This window comes from Labrus mixtus, chromosome 16 (assembly GCF_963584025.1).
Source record: "Labrus mixtus chromosome 16, fLabMix1.1, whole genome shotgun sequence".
In the NCBI taxonomy this organism is placed as follows: Eukaryota; Metazoa; Chordata; class Actinopteri; order Labriformes; family Labridae; genus Labrus; species Labrus mixtus.
Window position 1 is genome coordinate 2,352,487 of NC_083627.1, and position 17,839 is coordinate 2,370,325.

The 17,839-nt window shown below is 43.4% G+C and overlaps 1 protein-coding gene across 3 annotated transcripts in view; it reads left to right on the forward strand.

The window, feature by feature from the left end:
- The first annotated feature begins 17,336 nt into the window (after positions 1-17,336).
- LOC132991091 (major histocompatibility complex class I-related gene protein-like) overlaps positions 17,337-17,839 on the forward strand; it is a 10,348-nt gene continuing 9,845 nt past the window's right edge. For all 3 annotated transcript variants that reach the window (XM_061059699.1, XM_061059702.1, XM_061059701.1), the window contains exon 1: positions 17,337-17,481. In XM_061059699.1, the coding sequence (XP_060915682.1) occupies positions 17,424-17,481 (58 nt within the window). In that variant the 5' untranslated portion in view covers positions 17,337-17,423. The remainder of the gene's footprint in view (positions 17,482-17,839) is intronic.

The following is a 17,839-nucleotide window of genomic DNA, read 5'->3' on the forward strand; positions in this document are numbered from 1 at the left end:
TGTAACAAAGCTCCAGACTCTGTCCACCTTCTCACTGTTCACTGTCACAAAGCTCCAGACTCTGTCCACCTTCTCACTGTTCACTGTAACAAAGCTCCAGACTCTGTCCACCTTCTCACTGTTCACTGTTCACTGTCACAAAGCTCCAGACTCTGTCCACCTTCTCACTGTTCACTGTTCACTGTCACAAAGCTCCAGACTCTGTCCACCTTCTCACTGTTCACTGTAACAAAGCTCCAGACTCTGTCCACCTTCTCACTGTTCACTGTTCACTGTCACAAAGCTCCAGACTCTGTCCACCTTCTCACTGTTCACTGTTCACTGTTACAAAGCTCCAGACTCTGTCCACCTTCTCACTGTTCACTGTAACAAAGCTCCAGACTCTGTCCACCTTCTCACTGTTCACTGTCACAAAGCTCCAGACTCTGTCCACCTTCTCACTGTTCACTGTCACAAAGCTCCAGACTCTGTCCACCTTCTCACTGTTCACTGTCACAAAGCTCCAGACTCTGTCCACCTTCTCACTGTTCACTGTTCACTGTCACAAAGCTCCAGACTCTGTCCACCTTCTCACTGTTCACTGTTCACTGTAACAAAGCTCCAGACTCTGTCCACCTTCTCACTGTTCACTGTAACAAAGCTCCAGACTCTGTCCACCTTCTCACTGTTCACTGTTCACTGTCACAAAGCTCCAGACTCTGTCCACCTTCTCACTGTTCACTGTCACAAAGCTCCAGACTCTGTCCACCTTCTCACTGTTCACTGTCACAAAGCTCCAGACTCTGTCCACCTTCTCACTGTTCACTGTCACAAAGCTCCAGACTCTGTCCACCTTCTCACTGTTCACTGTCACAAAGCACCAGACTCTGTCCACCTTCTCACTGTTCACTGTAACAAAGCTCCAGACTCTGTCCACCTTCTCACTGTTCACTGTTCACTGTTCACTGTCACAAAGCTCCAGACACTGTCCACCTTCTCACTGTTCACTGTTCACTGTCACAAAGCTCCAGACTCTGTCCACCTTCTTACTGTTCACTGTAACAAAGCTCCAGACTCTGTCCACCTTCTCACTGTTCACTGTTCACTGTCACAAAGCTCCAGACACTGTCCACCTTCTCACTGTTCACTGTCACAAAGCTCCAGACACTGTCCACCTTCTCACTGTTCACTGTCACAAAGCTCCAGACTCTGTCCACCTTCTCACTGTTCACTGTTCACTGTCACAAAGCTCCAGACTCTGTCCACCTTCTCACTGTTCACTGTAACAAAGCTCCAGACTCTGTCCACCTTCTCACTGTTCACTGTTCACTGTCACAAAGCTCCAGACTCTGTCCACCTTCTCACTGTTCACTGTCACAAAGCTCCAGACTCTGTCCACCTTCTCACTGTTCACTGTCACAAAGCTCCAGACTCTGTCCACCTTCTCACTGTTCACTGTTCACTGTCACAAAGCTCCAGACTCTGTCCACCTTCTCACTGTTCACTGTTACAAAGCTCCAGACTCTGTCCACCTTCTCACTGTTCACTGTAACAAAGCTCCAGACTCTGTCCACCTTCTCACTGTTCACTGTTCACTGTCACAAAGCTCCAGACTCTGTCCACCTTCTCACTGTTCACTGTTACAAAGCTCCAGACTCTGTCCACCTTCTCACTGTTCACTGTAACAAAGCTCCAGACTCTGTCCACCTTCTCACTGTTCACTGTCACAAAGCTCCAGACTCTGTCCACCTTCTCACTGTTCACTGTTCACTGTAACAAAGCTCCAGACTCTGTCCACCTTCTCACTGTTCACTGTCACAAAGCTCCAGACTCTGTCCACCTTCTCACTGTTCACTGTTCACTGTAACAAAGCTCCAGACTCTGTCCACCTTCTCACTGTTCACTGTAACAAAGCTCCAGACTCTGTCCACCTTCTCACTGTTCACTGTTACAAAGCTCCAGACTCTGTCCACCTTCTCACTGTTCACTGTAACAAAGCTCCAGACTCTGTCCACCTTCTCACTGTTCACTGTAACAAAGCACCAGACTCTGTCCACCTTCTCACTGTTCACTGTCACAAAGCACCAGACTCTGTCAACCTTCTCACTGTTCACTGTTCACTGTCACAAAGCTCCAGACTCTGTCCACCTTCTCACTGTTCACTGTCACAAAGCTCCAGACTCTGTCCACCTTCTCACTGTTCACTGTAACAAAGCTCCAGACTCTGTCCACCTTCTCACTGTTCACTGTTCACTGTCACAAAGCTCCAGACTCTGTCCACCTTCTCACTGTTCACTGTCACAAAGCTCCAGACTCTGTCCACCTTCTCACTGTTCACTGTTCACTGTCACAAAGCTCCAGACTCTGTCCACCTTCTCACTGTTCACTGTTACAAAGCTCCAGACTCTGTCCACCTTCTCACTGTTCACTGTAACAAAGCTCCAGACTCTGTCCACCTTCTCACTGTTCACTGTCACAAAGCTCCAGACTCTGTCCACCTTCTCACTGTTCACTGTTCACTGTAACAAAGCTCCAGACTCTGTCCACCTTCTCACTGTTCACTGTTCACTGTAACAAAGCTCCAGACTCTGTCCACCTTCTCACTGTTCACTGTCACAAAGCTCCAGACTCTGTCCACCTTCTCACTGTTCACTGTTCACTGTAACAAAGCTCCAGACTCTGTCCACCTTCTCACTGTTCACTGTAACAAAGCTCCAGACTCTGTCCACCTTCTCACTGTTCACTGTAACAAAGCTCCAGACTCTGTCCACCTTCTCACTGTTCACTGTAACAAAGCACCAGACTCTGTCCACCTTCTCACTGTTCACTGTCACAAAGCACCAGACTCTGTCAACCTTCTCACTGTTCACTGTTCACTGTCACAAAGCTCCAGACTCTGTCCACCTTCTCACTGTTCACTGTCACAAAGCTCCAGACTCTGTCAACCTTCTCACTGTTCACTGTTCACTGTCACAAAGCTCCAGACTCTGTCAACCTTCTCACTGTTCACTGTTACAAAGCTCCAGACTCTGTCCAACTTCTCACTGTTCACTGTAACAAAGCTCCAGACTCTGTCCACCTTCTCACTGTTCACTGTCACAAAGCTCCAGACTCTGTCCACCTTCTCACTGTTCACTGTAACAAAGCTCCAGACTCTGTCCACCTTCTCACTGTTCACTGTTCACTGTCACAAAGCTCCAGACTCTGTCCACCTTCTCACTGTTCACTGTCACAAAGCTCCAGACTCTGTCCACCTTCTCACTGTTCACTGTAACAAAGCTCCAGACTCTGTCCACCTTCTCACTGTTCACTGTCACAAAGCTCCAGACTCTGTCCACCTTCTCACTGTTCACTGTTCACTGTCACAAAGCTCCAGACTCTGTCCACCTTCTCACTGTTCACTGTTCACTGTCACAAAGCTCCAGACTCTGTCCACCTTCTCACTGTTCACTGTTACAAAGCTCCAGACTCTGTCCACCTTCTCACTGTTCACTGTAACAAAGCTCCAGACTCTGTCCACCTTCTCACTGTTCACTGTCACAAAGCTCCAGACTCTGTCCACCTTCTCACTGTTCACTGTTCACTGTAACAAAGCTCCAGACTCTGTCCACCTTCTCACTGTTCACTGTAACAAAGCTCCAGACTCTGTCCACCTTCTCACTGTTCACTGTAACAAAGCTCCAGACTCTGTCCACCTTCTCACTGTTCACTGTAACAAAGCACCAGACTCTGTCCACCTTCTCACTGTTCACTGTAACAAAGCTCCAGACTCTGTCCACCTTCTCACTGTTCACTGTCACAAAGCACCAGACTCTGTCAACCTTCTCACTGTTCACTGTTCACTGTCACAAAGCTCCAGACTCTGTCCACCTTCTCACTGTTCACTGTCACAAAGCTCCAGACTCTGTCAACCTTCTCACTGTTCACTGTTCACTGTCACAAAGCTCCAGACTCTGTCAACCTTCTCACTGTTCACTGTTACAAAGCTCCAGACTCTGTCCAACTTCTCACTGTTCACTGTAACAAAGCTCCAGACTCTGTCCACCTTCTCACTGTTCACTGTCACAAAGCTCCAGACTCTGTCCACCTTCTCACTGTTCACTGTCACAAAGCACCAGACTCTGTCCACCTTCTCACTGTTCACTGTTCACTGTTCACTGTCACAAAGCTCCAGACTCTGTCCACCTTCTCACTGTTCACTGTTCACTGTAACAAAGCTCCAGACTCTGTCCACCTTCTCACTGTTCACTGTCACAAAGCACCAGACTCTGTCCACCTTCTCACTGTTCACTGTTCACTGTTCACTGTCACAAAGCTCCAGACTCTGTCCACCTTCTCACTGTTCACTGTTCACTGTCACAAAGCTCCAGACTCTGTCCACCTTCTCACTGTTCACTGTTCACTGTAACAAAGCTCCAGACTCTGTCCACCTTCTCACTGTTCACTGTAACAAAGCTCCAGACTCTGTCCACCTTCTCACTGTTCACTGTAACAAAGCTCCAGACTCTGTCCACCTTCTCACTGTTCACTGTAACAAAGCTCCAGACTCTGTCCACCTTCTCACTGTTCACTGTAACAAAGCACCAGACTCTGTCCACCTTCTCACTGTTCACTGTAACAAAGCTCCAGACTCTGTCCACCTTCTCACTGTTCACTGTCACAAAGCACCAGACTCTGTCAACCTTCTCACTGTTCACTGTTCACTGTCACAAAGCTCCAGACTCTGTCCACCTTCTCACTGTTCACTGTCACAAAGCTCCAGACTCTGTCAACCTTCTCACTGTTCACTGTTCACTGTCACAAAGCTCCAGACTCTGTCAACCTTCTCACTGTTCACTGTTACAAAGCTCCAGACTCTGTCCAACTTCTCACTGTTCACTGTAACAAAGCTCCAGACTCTGTCCACCTTCTCACTGTTCACTGTCACAAAGCTCCAGACTCTGTCCACCTTCTCACTGTTCACTGTCACAAAGCACCAGACTCTGTCCACCTTCTCACTGTTCACTGTTCACTGTTCACTGTCACAAAGCTCCAGACTCTGTCCACCTTCTCACTGTTCACTGTTCACTGTAACAAAGCTCCAGACTCTGTCCACCTTCTCACTGTTCACTGTCACAAAGCACCAGACTCTGTCCACCTTCTCACTGTTCACTGTTCACTGTTCACTGTCACAAAGCTCCAGACTCTGTCCACCTTCTCACTGTTCACTGTTCACTGTCACAAAGCTCCAGACTCTGTCCACCTTCTCACTGTTCACTGTTCACTGTAACAAAGCTCCAGACTCTGTCCACCTTCTCACTGTTCACTGTCACAAAGCTCCAGACTCTGTCCACCTTCTCACTGTTCACTGTCACAAAGCACCAGACTCTGTCCACCTTCTCACTGTTCACTGTAACAAAGCTCCAGACTCTGTCCACCTTCTCACTGTTCACTGTCACAAAGCACCAGACTTTGTCCACCTTCTCACTGTTCACTGTTCACTGTAACAAAGCTCCAGACTCTGTCCACCTTCTCACTGTTCACTGTCACAAAGCTCCAGACTCTATCCACCTTCTCACTGTTCACTGTTCACTGTTCACTGTCACAAAGCTCCAGACTCTATCCACCTTCTCACTGTTCACTGTCACAAAGCTCCAGACTTTGTCCACCTTCTCACTGTTCACTGTCACAAAGCTCCAGACTCTGTCCACCTTCTCACTGTTCACTGTCACAAAGCTCCAGACTCTGTCCACCTTCTCACTGTTCACTGTCACAAAGCTCCAGACTCTGTCCACCTTCTCACTGTTCACTGTCACAAAGCTCCAGACTCTGTCCACCTTCTCACTGTTCACTGTAACAAAGCACCAGACTCTGTCCACCTTCTCACTGTTCACTGTAACAAAGCACCAGACTCTGTCCACCTTCTCACTGTTCACTGTAACAAAGCTCCAGACTCTGTCCACCTTCTCACTGTTCACTGTAACAAAGCTCCAGACTCTGTCCACCTTCTCACTGTTCACTGTAACAAAGCACCAGACTCTGTCCACCTTCTTACTGTTCACTGTTCACTGTAACAAAGCTCCAGACTCTGTCCACCTTCTCACTGTTCACTGTAACAAAGCTCCAGACTCTGTCCACCTTCTTCAGTTGTGCAGACGTTGATCAGCTCCTCTGGGTGATGGCAGAGAGGACTCTTCATCTGGGAGAGCTGCTGGTGTAAGGTCATTTCTACCACAGTGGATGAGCAGGGCGTCTGGCACAGGTGAAAGAAGGAGGAGGTTCCTTCAGACTATGTGACCCCAGCCTGACCTCTGTAACAGGTGTGCAGACGAAGGTTGTAATGAGTCATTTTTAGTTTCTGTTGATTGTAAAAAGGAAAAGAAAACATCACCTTTCTATTTAACATTTAGCTGGTGTATGACTCAGTGTGATTTTTATTTTAGAAGACTGTATTGTTAACAATTGTTTGTTTTTACAATCCTCTTATGAAACTTCAAAATCACAGGATATATAACTTTTAACAGATGATTTTAACTTACACTTCACCTCTGTGGAAGATGTCAGACCAGTTGGTTTGATAGTCTTCTTTGCCTAAATGAAGACACAAAAAACAATTGATTTACTGTTTACTTAAATATATTAGAAAAGCAGACTTGAATCACATTGCAGACTATCAGTTTCTAACAAAATACAACATATCTTACCACCTGTAGCCTACGGTCTGTGGTGCTAACCTAGCTTAAATATAGAACGATTTCATTAAAAACAGAGGACCCAGCAGCCCACGTATTTTCAATAATGATCAAAATAGCTGGATTTTTTAAAACACAGTGTGTTTAAATATTAGACTTTGAATACGGTGGTTTGTTGTACTTACACATTTCTTCATCGTAGACCGGCAGAGCGCTTTCGGCGTAGCTGGGCTGCGTAAGTCATCAGGGCAGTACGCTAAATGGGCGGGGCGTGTTACCAGGGCTCCTCCCGCCGGACCCTATACGCAGACTCTGGCTCCAAATTAATTAATTAATTAAGGCGCATTTGCGATCTAAGAAGCTGAATCGAGATGGCGACGGAAACAGCTCGGAAGGCCCAGAGGCGACGCACGTCGGTCAAGATATTGCTAATATATTTACCACACTGCAGAAAATATCCAGCGATTTAGCCTCGAGGACATACGTCGAACCACGGCGTCGGTTGAGGGTAAACTGTCGTCACTAATTTCCCGAATGGTGGATGTGGAAAAGAGAGTGGACTGGCTGGAGGACGCAGACAGAGAAATGAAAGCGACACTGGAGGCTAACCCACTTGCTGCTAAAGCGGAGGTAGAGGACCTCCGTGATCAATTAGAAGATATGGAGAACAATCTAAGATTTGTGGGTTTCCCAGAAGGTAAAGAAAACGGGGATATGACGGTGTTTATGCAGAAACTACTGGCATCAGTCCTCGACTTGGATGAAAGTGTACAGCCACCGGAGATCGATCGAGCTCACAGGGCCCCGATACCACGGCCAAATCCGGGGGAGAGACCGCGCACCGTCCTGGTTCGCTTCCTCCGCTCATCTGACAGGGAGTTTATTTTACTCACTGCACCAAATAAACCTGAGCTGAAGTGGGAAGGTAACCACATCATGATATTCCCTGATTTTTCACGAGCCACGCAGCTGAAACGGGATAAATTCAGGTTCAGTTCGCCCTCATCTACCCGGCTATCCTGAGGATTAATCACACCGGAGGACAGAAACGATTTGATCATCCAAAACTAACAAGGGAGCATATTCAGAAGATTCCGGTGTAAAGAGGACCAATGGTCCAAAAGAGTGCTTCAGGATTATTTACACCATAAAACCCGGTAATTAGAAGGAGGTGACTGGGTTATGGAGACAGGGTGAATAGGGAGTTGTACGGGACATTGCGCAGGAGCATACAGCCTTCTATAGGCTACTTTTATTTATTTTATTACTAGTATCTTATTGTTATTATTTTTATTTTATTTTTTCTCCTCCCTCCTGTCTCTCATTGGACTTTAAAATAAGACATCTTGTGAGACTATCGTCCAGTTAGTAGAATTCCCCATGATGTCATTTGCAGTGACCTCCTCATTGTATAGTTTTTGTTTTTTCTAATAACTATCTAACCAGAATGGATAAGGATGCTGTCGGTCTGTGGGGGGTAAGTCACTTGGTCAGTGGACGATCATGGACCGTGAGTTTGGTTCTGTTAAAGGGGAGAGCGCAGAGTTCAGGGTTACGCGCTATAGGGGTGTGCAGTTTTTCGGGTGTGAGGGGTCTAGCAAGGCTATGTATCATGAGTGTAGAATGGAGAGGTGGCAGGCGATCATGTGTATATTTCCAATTGTAGTATATGACTGCTAAATTTGATAATTTGCGTATTTCCACTTGGAACGTGAAGGGCCTGGGACATCCAATTAAGAGAGAAAAGATTTAGTCTATTCTGAAATCCACTCAGCATGATGTAGTGTTTTTACAGGAGACACATCTGTCTGCTGAAGAATCAGATAAATTGTGTAGAGACTGGGTGAGTTATGTCTATTACAGTGTAGGATCTAGCCAAAGCCGTGGAGTTTTAACACTTATTAACAAAACATTACAATTTAAGTGCATCAGACAAATTAAAGATCCATTAGGCAGGGTCCTTATAGTAGTTACAGAAATACAGGGTCACATGATTATTTTGGCAAATATCTATGCCCCAAACGGAGATGACCCGAAATTTTTCGCCGACCTTGAAGCAAAAATCCAGCAGGCAGGAGATCATAATGTCATTACTGGTGGAGACTTTAATTTGGTATTGGATTCTTTGCTGGATCGGAGTAGCTCTAGCCCAATAAGGATGCCTAAGGCTTCACTTCACTTCACTGAGACATATGGCTGAGTCTTTAGGTTATATAGACGTGTGGAGGATCTTGAATCCAAAAGGAAGGGATTACACTTTCTTCTCAGCTCCACACACAACATTCTCCCGAATAGACTTTTTTCTCATTTCTAAAAGCCTTCTGCACTCCGTAATTTCTTGCTCTATTGGAAGCATTTTAGTTTCGGACCATGCTCAAGTTAGCCTGGAGGTGCTGCCTTGCAGTGACAGGATACGGATGCCCCGGTGGAGATTTAATTCATCTCTTTTGCAAGAATCTGACTTCAAGGAGGCATTGAGAAATCAAATTAGGATTTATATTGAGTTGAATGAACCAACATCGCCCTCTGCAGGAATAACTTGGGAAGCCCTTAAGGCAGTACTGAGAGGCTTTGTAATCCAATATGCTTCCCGTAAGAAAAAAACAGCTAAAGAAAAACAGGCTGAAATAGAAGAAAAAGTTAAGAAGGTTGAGAAAAGGTTAAAAAGACACTTTAATGTTGAGGACCTTAGGGTGCTAACACAACTTAAATATGATGATGACAGCATTCTGTCACAGAAAGTGGAGTTCTCGCTCTTTAGAATGAGACAAAAATATTATGAATCGGGAGATAAAGCAGGTAAATTACTGGCAAACAGCTTAAAACAGAAAGAACTATTAACTATGATCTCCACCATTAGATCAGAGGGGGGAGAATTAAAAACCAAATCTGTAGACATTAATAATATGTTTAGAGAGTTCTATGTGAAGTTATATACGGCAGACACTCAACACAATGAAGAGGGTATGGAAACATTTTTTCAAGGAGTGGCTCTTCCCAAATTGACTGAGTCACGTAAGACAGAACTTGACCATCCGATAACCAGTGAAGAAATTGTTAGGGTTATTAAAGGTCTCCCAGATGGAAAAGCCCCAGGGCCAGATGGCTTCACTGCCAAATTTTTTAAGTGTTACGCCTCTGAACTGACACCTCTCCTACTCAGTATGTACAATGAAGCATTTGTAAGGGGGGAACTACCAGCTACATTATCAAAAGAGTTAATTACGCTTATTCTTAAAAAGGATAAGGACCCATGTGATTGTAAGAACTATCGTCCGATCTCCCTTATTCCATTAGATACTAAGATTCTATCTAAAGTTCTTGCAAATAGGCTGGAGAAGGTAATGACATCTTTGGTGCATGAAGATCAGGTGGGTTTCATTCATAAACGTAGCTCGGCAGATAACATAAGGCGCTTTATTAACATTATGTGGGCAGTCTCAAATTCTGATTCACCAATTGCTGCTGTTTCGCTTGACGCCGAAAAAGCGTTTGATCGGGTGGAATGGGGATTTTTGTTTCGGACTTTGGAAATGTTTGGTTTTGGAGAGAATTTTATTAAGTGGGTGCGTCTCTTATATAATCGACCAGAAGCTGCGGTTCAGACAAATGGGTATACATCTTCATATTTCGAGTTGGGAAGAGGTACGCAGCAGGGGTCACCACTTAGCCCTCTGTTATTTTGTTTGGTTATGGAGCCTCTAGCAGCTGCGGTTAGGAGTGATGATACCTTTCCAGGAGTGATGCTCGGTCCACAAATTGTTGATGTATGCCGACGATATCCTTTTAATGGTTTCGGACCCTATAGTATCGATACCCTCTTTATTGAACACAATTAAGACAGTTTCAAAGCTCTCAGGCTACAAGGTCAATTGGGATAAATCAGAGGCTCTGCCTTTGACAAAGTTCTGTCCGACTACATTATTTCAAGCAGGTAGTTTCAAATGGCCTAAGCAGGGGTTAAAATATCTAGGAATTCTTTTCCCCCCTGAATTGGAGGATATTATTAAGGTGAACTTTGAGCCCTTAATGCAGAGACTAGATATTGACTTAAAGCGGTGGTCGTCTCTGTATATGTCTTTATGGGGTAAAGTTAACGTTGTCAAAATGAATTACGTCCTGAGGATTAATTACTTACTTCAATCTCTCCCACTAGAAATCCCAGGCAGTTATTTTAAGAGATTTGATAGTGTATTCAAAGCATTTATCTGGAATGGGAAGCGACCAAGAATGAATATGAGAAAATTACAAAGGCCAGTTGACGGTGGTGGTTTAGGGTTCCCTAATTTGTTATATTATTACTATCACCACATCACTGGCCAAGAAGTCCCAGCAGCGCCTCTACTTCCTCCGCAAGCTGAAGAGAGCACGAGCCCCCCCAACCATCATGTGCTCCTTCTACAGAGGCACCATCGAGAGCATCCTGACCAGCTGCACTGCTGCCAACCGCAAGACCCTGCAGCGCACAGTGAAGGCTGCTGAACGGATTATCGGTGTCCCACTCCCCTCTCTTCTGGACCTCTACGGTACCCGCCTCACCCGCAAAGCAACCAGCATTGTGCATGACCCCACCCACCCCTCACACAGCCTCTTCAGCCTCCTGCCATCGGGGAGACGGTACCGCAGCCTGCGGGCCGGCTCCACCAGACTGGGAAACAGCTTCTTCCTCCAAGCTGTCAGGAAGCTTAACTCTCTCCCCTCTCTTCTTCCCCCCCCCCCCCCCCCCCTCTGCCCCCACGAACACTGGATGTTGAAACCCCCTCCCACCAAGAACTCTGGAATAATAACTAATTATCAATCCGTTTAATGCACACTGCACATATTGCACAAGTTTACTTTTTCTTAAAATTGTATCTTATTTATTTTATTTACCATTTTGCACAATTTATAATTTATTACTGTAAATATTATTTATCTTATTTTTACCTCATTTTTATTTTATCTTTTTACCTCATTTGGTTGTATTGCACCGCGGGTCGGAGACAAACGCAATTTCGATTCCACTGTATGTCTGGCATATTTTGAAATTGACAATAAAGTTGACTTTGACTTTGACTTTGACTACTATGCATTTAATCTGAGGCATCTGGCACACTGGGCATTGCCTCCAGAGAGAGCTCCACCATGGTACATTATAGAGCAGTCTGTATCAGCTCCTCTCCCTCTGCCTCACTGCTTGTCCACCAAAGCAAATAAACAAACTAAGATTCACCCAATTATTTCTCACCTTCAACACATATGGAGGAAGGTCTCAGGGCTGATAGGGTTTGACCCTTACTTAAATAAGGCCTCTAGCATTTGGCTCAATCCCAAGCTAAATATTGATAAGAAGGCATTTATTTGGAAGGAGTGGGTAGAAAGGGGCATCCTCATAGTAGAAAATATATATAGTGCTGATACACTTAAATCATTCAATGACCTAAAACAACAATATGATTTACCCCAAACCCAATTCTGGAGATATCTTCAACTACGCCATTTGTTGCAGAAGCTCTTCGGGTCAAGTATGCAATCTCCAAAGTCAGCGGATAAGTTAAATAAAATTATACAGGTATTGGGGGAAGGTCATGAAGCCGCTAAATATTATAGGATGCTCATGGAATATGGAGGAGGTAGCATTGTCACAGCCCTTCGAGTTTCCTGGGAAAGAGATTTGGGGGTATCATATGATGAGCAGGAGTGGGTCAAGATTGTTGGTAACTTTCGAACAATGTCAAGGGATCTGAGGGTGAGGCTTATTCAATTTAAAAATCTGCACCGAGTTTATTGGACCCCAAGTAGGCTCTTCAGACTTGGCTTAAAGGATTCGACTACTTGCTGGAAGTGTGGTGTAGGTGAAGGTACACTGGTACATGTGTTTTGGTCATGCCCCATGATTCATCAGTATTGGAGGAAGATTCATTCTTACATTATCAATGTTGTAAAAAGGCAATTTGTGCTGTGTCCTAAGCTCTACATTTTGGGAGATTGTACGGCGCTATCTGCTTTTTCAAAACCACTGAGCCAATGGATACAAACTGCTATCATGACTGGACGACAGATTATCCTCAGGAATAGGAAGACATCAGGAGAACCTCCTTTTCCCAACTGGTTGACTGAACTGGGCACAGTAGCTGCTTACGAAAGAATGTCATATAGGATGCAGGACAGAACAGACAAATATCTTCTGAAGTGGGGCATGTATCTTGTTGTGATTAACAGGCCAGAATGAAGATCAAGTGGGAAAATTAGCGTTGGTTTTGTATTTTTTTTAATGTTCGTTTATGTGCTAAGCCACTGTAGAAGAAAGGATCCGCTGACCCCTCTGTGTTACAGTTTTGTGTGTGGGTGGGGGTGGGGTAGAGGGTATTTGTAACAAACAGATGTATACTATATGTTATCGCTGATTTGTTGTTGTTTTTTTCTAAAATAAAAATTGAAAGTCATAAAAAAATTAAGACCTTGCAAAATGTTGCAGGACAGGTGTAAGTGCACGCTTGTATGTTTGTGCCTATAGGTGTGTTTAAGCATCAGAAAATCTTCTTTTTGAGAGCACCATCACTTGAACTTGAGCAACTCAAAATCTGCAGCAAAAGGGTGTCTGGTGCCTCCTCTGTTTCCAACCCTTTTTAAGTGATTTCACCTGATTTTTATTTAAAAAATGTATTTATACTTGAAAACTTAGAATCCAGACTGTTAGAGGTCATATGAGGACAATAGTAATAAAAAAGTCTGAAACCACAAGTTTAGATTTTCACATATAACCTTTGTTTTTAATGATCGTCATTAAAATCCTCCAAAGAGCGCTCCTTTACAAACACTTCCATGTTGTTATTATTTTGAACTAAATATGAAGTTTGAAGTTCATGACCCTCAGAGATCCGTCCCCTGAGGCCTGAATAACCTTAAACCACAGCAGTAGTTCAAACTGTGACAATTTTGCAATGACAGTGGGAAACCTTCCTAAGGGGGCCCCGTCTGACAGCACTCACTCTTGTTGCCCCACAACGCTTATCATAAATTATTCCTGTGAAAACCACTAAAGGAAAATGAAGAGGAATCATCTGCTAACAAATGATTTAGATGCATTATCACATGTTTTAATGTTATTGTTATTATTTTCAGGTTTTGTGCCTTTGTTTGACAGGACAGTGGGCAGAGTAGAAAATCCAGAGAGAGAGAGATTTGGGAATGACATGTGGGAAGAGAGCTGCAGGTTGGACTTGAACCTGGCCCACCCGCTTGGAGGACTATAAGCTCCGTACATGGGGCGTGACCTAACCGCTAAGCCATCTGCTGCCCGTCACTGTTATTGTTGAATTAAAACTACAATCGAGCTTTTTAATGATGTAACACAAAGTAATAGATATTTACAGTAATCACAATAGCAGAATTTTAAACTTGGGTCTAAATGATTGTGGAACAAATCAAATGATATCGATACCTGTTGTGACACCTCGACAACAAAGTCCAAAGCACCAAATATTTATTAATTTCTTCTTCTGTAAAGCTTGCAGACAAACTCCTACAGACTCTTTAAATCGTGGAGAGTGTGTAGGAGTTCGCCTGCCTTAATTCCTCCCTCATGCACCTTTCTTATAAAAAAACACACTGAAGAACTTTGATATCGTATCGATCATTACAACAAAAGGGAATGTTCCTTTCTGAATGTGGGGTGTAGAAAAGTGTTGAGGGGAGACAATTGTGACGACCTTAATTTAAAGTTGTTAATGGAGGAGGTTATTTAGCAGGGTGGCTGTGGTGGAGGGCTCCAGTGTGATATATTTTCATGAGGACCGGATATTACTGGAGACGCCCTGCAGAGATCAATAAGGCATCATGTTTTAACCCTTTAAGAGCCAGAGTTTTAATATCAAAACACCACCTTTGTCTGCCCCCTCCCCCTAAAATAAAACCCCAAGTGGTTCATGCTGTTTATCCTCATATATTCTTTAGAATGTTTTGGGATGTTAAATTTGCCTTTAGGCTCTCAGGCCATGAGTTTACTCCACTTACAAACACAGGCTTGTTGAAGTTTTCATTCAGTTTCAGGAAATCCCATCCACCATATTCACCAGATGTGTTTTTCTCTTTTCTATTAAGATCAACAATTCAGGTCAAATTAGCACAGGACATTTGTGTTTTTTCCCTCTTACATCATTGTTCTTTCACTGATGTTCCTCTGATTATTTGTCTTATTATTTGAATGTGGTAAAGCAGGCGGAACAAGAGGAGCACATGAGGTCATAAAACTGTTTCCCTTCTCTTCCCTCCAAAATGTTCAACTCTTGTCAGAGCTCAGTCACAGTCACATCAAAACGAAACTTATCACACTGGTCAGGTGATTTCCCAGAAACAGCTCAGAGGGGTTGTGCTGTGTTTGTCCACTGGAGGAGCTCTAAGACTGTACTCCACTCCTCAAACAACAACTGGAATAGTGTGGCTGTGTTTAAAAAAAAAAACAGGTTTACTTTGTTGATCTGCTTCCTGCTTTAGATAGGAGCAGCAGCTTGGCACAGAGACATGAGGAAGGAGTTGCATTCTGGCCCGGATCAGTGTGACTCAGCTCTTTTTAGCGTATCATATCTGGTTATCTACTTTCATTTCCTGCTTTTATGAAACAATTCTGAGCCCAGAGTTAAAACATAATTCATCCCCTTTGCTTTATAGTGACAACAAAACAAACGCTGAGTGCGAGGAATCAGATGTTGACGACATGTTTGCCCTGCAGTGACCTCCAACAGAGACCGTGTTTGTGTGTCTGCCATTTCAAATAAACAACAACAAGCGAAGACACAAAATGGCACCATGCAGCGTTCTCACAGTGATGGGTGTGGCCACATGTGCTCGCATGTATGCAGAGTGCAGACTGTGTTGAATCTGAGCTTGGTTTGGCTTTGATGAAACTTTTTAGTGCAACAAACGGAATCAGTGACTTTTAAAGAAACTGCAGGCAAAGCTCCTGCTCAGTGAGGAAGGTTTAAACTGCAGACAAAGTTCATAAAATCACAATGATTCCTTAAAAAGAAGAAGATGATGACACAAAGTTGTGATTGTGATAACAGAGAAGAACAGCAGACAGCTTTTGAGGACACTTTTTAATTTTTGTTAATTTATTGCAATATTGAACAATGTTATCGTTATTGCATATTTTTTCTCATATTGTGCCGTTGCATATGTGGTAATTGTTACGTCCCATCTCCATTATTTCAATGTGATTTGTAGTTTTATTTAAAAGGAACAGATTTTTTGAACATCACCATAAAGTATAGATCAAATCCTTTAATTAAAGGTATCTCATCATTATATTACACAGAGCTCATCCTGCATATTTTATGATTATGTGTAAACACTGAAATTAATTTAACTTTAGTTCAGGTTGCATTCTCCACAAGTCTCGTTTTGTACATTTGAAGCTTTTATGTTTCCCTCCAATGATGACAAAAGTCCATCCTCGCCATCTTTTCTCTGCACCCCTTTTCAGAAAATGTGAGCTCAAACAGGCCGTTTTAGTGTTTGTCCATCATCTTGTCTGAGCTGCAGAGTCATCCTAATGTAAGGCTTTTAGTCGGCTTGGGAGATTTTATTTCGCTGCTGTATGCACATGTTTCTTTGAATAACATTTCTGATGTGGTGATTCGTGTTATTTCTGTTCATTGTCAGTCTTCTTTTATCTGTGTGAAACTTTGATGCTGCTGTCTTGGCCAGAGCTCTCTTGAAATAAGAAATCTTGTATCTCAATGAGAATATTTTTCTGGTAAAATAAAAGTTAAATAGATTAAAAACAATATGCCTGTGTGAGGTTTGGACTGAGTTTACACTAAAAGCAGAGCAAAATGAAACACAGCATCAGGTGTTCAAACATCAACAAAGGTGTCACATTTCTCTTGTTCCAGCAGTTTTCAGCGTACAAAGCTCCAAACTAGTTCAGGATCATTTAACCTGTCAGATAAAGCTGGATCTGTAAAGTGTGATCTGATGTTATTTCATTCAAACCATCTTTTGTGTGTCAGTGATTGTCCTGACAGTCGGCCTAATCTGTGCTAAGACCTGTGTGTAGACCTCTACTGAAGAGTTATACACAACACATGCAGAAAGTGATAAAAGAAGAAAATGATAAGAACTTCAAAAAGGTATAAGACGTCCTCCTTCATCTGATTTAATAACATTATTGAATGTTATGATTGTGCACACGTGTATTTAAATATCTGATAATCACAGACCACATTGAGTTACTGCAGGACAGGAGAGCACCTCACCACATTTACTCACTATAACTTATATTAAACTATATTTATATCTGGATTAGGACTTTTTATTAAATCCCAGAGCAGCCATACAGAACAAAAGCACAACAAGACTCAACTACATCCCTACAAACTCCAGATTATCCCTGTATCTGACCTTTAAACTCTCACAAATGTATACACTTGTTCTTAAAACTTCACATTAACCAACAAAATATATAAAAATAATCTGATCATCTGAAGGTTTAACACTACTGTGATAAATAAATAAAGTCCTGCGTGTCTCCCAATGCTCTGTCATGGGCTGAAACAAGCGGAGTTAACTTTCACTTTCATTCACAACAGTAATACTTACAGTCTATGTTCAGAACCTGTCTGAGTCAATGTGACCTAGTTACTAGTGACGTCGATGCTCAGGCTGAATTCCTATTGGCTGAGACAGAGGTTGAAGTCAGCGCTCTTTTTTCTCCTCACCTCATTTCACCCTCAGAGCTCGAAACACGCAGAAGGTTGAAGTTGGACGAAGCTGAAGACTTCACAGGTCACAATGAAGACTCTGGTGTTTGTGTCTCTCGTGGGATTATTCCTCCACGACACGACGGCAGGTGAGTTCAGATTCATTGAAGACGATTTAATGGAAAGAGGGAAATGTCGCATGTCTTTATAAACTGTTGGTAGAAATGAAAGCTTCATTTGATGTTTGTTCTCAGGACTGAAGCAGCTTGTTGAAATGTGAAAAGTGAACATTTAATTTGACGTTAGTAAATCCTGTTTGTTCACGTCCTCACACCCTGATACTTACAAGAAAAGTGTTGTTGTGAGAAAGGCTATAAAAAGTGTCTGCTAGTTATCTTTTCCAAAAGACAACCCGAGAAATGATGAAGGCCCGGTTCATATGAACAGGACCATGAATGTTAAAATAGCAGCATAACTACAGTGAACACAGCAGATAGACTCTGATTC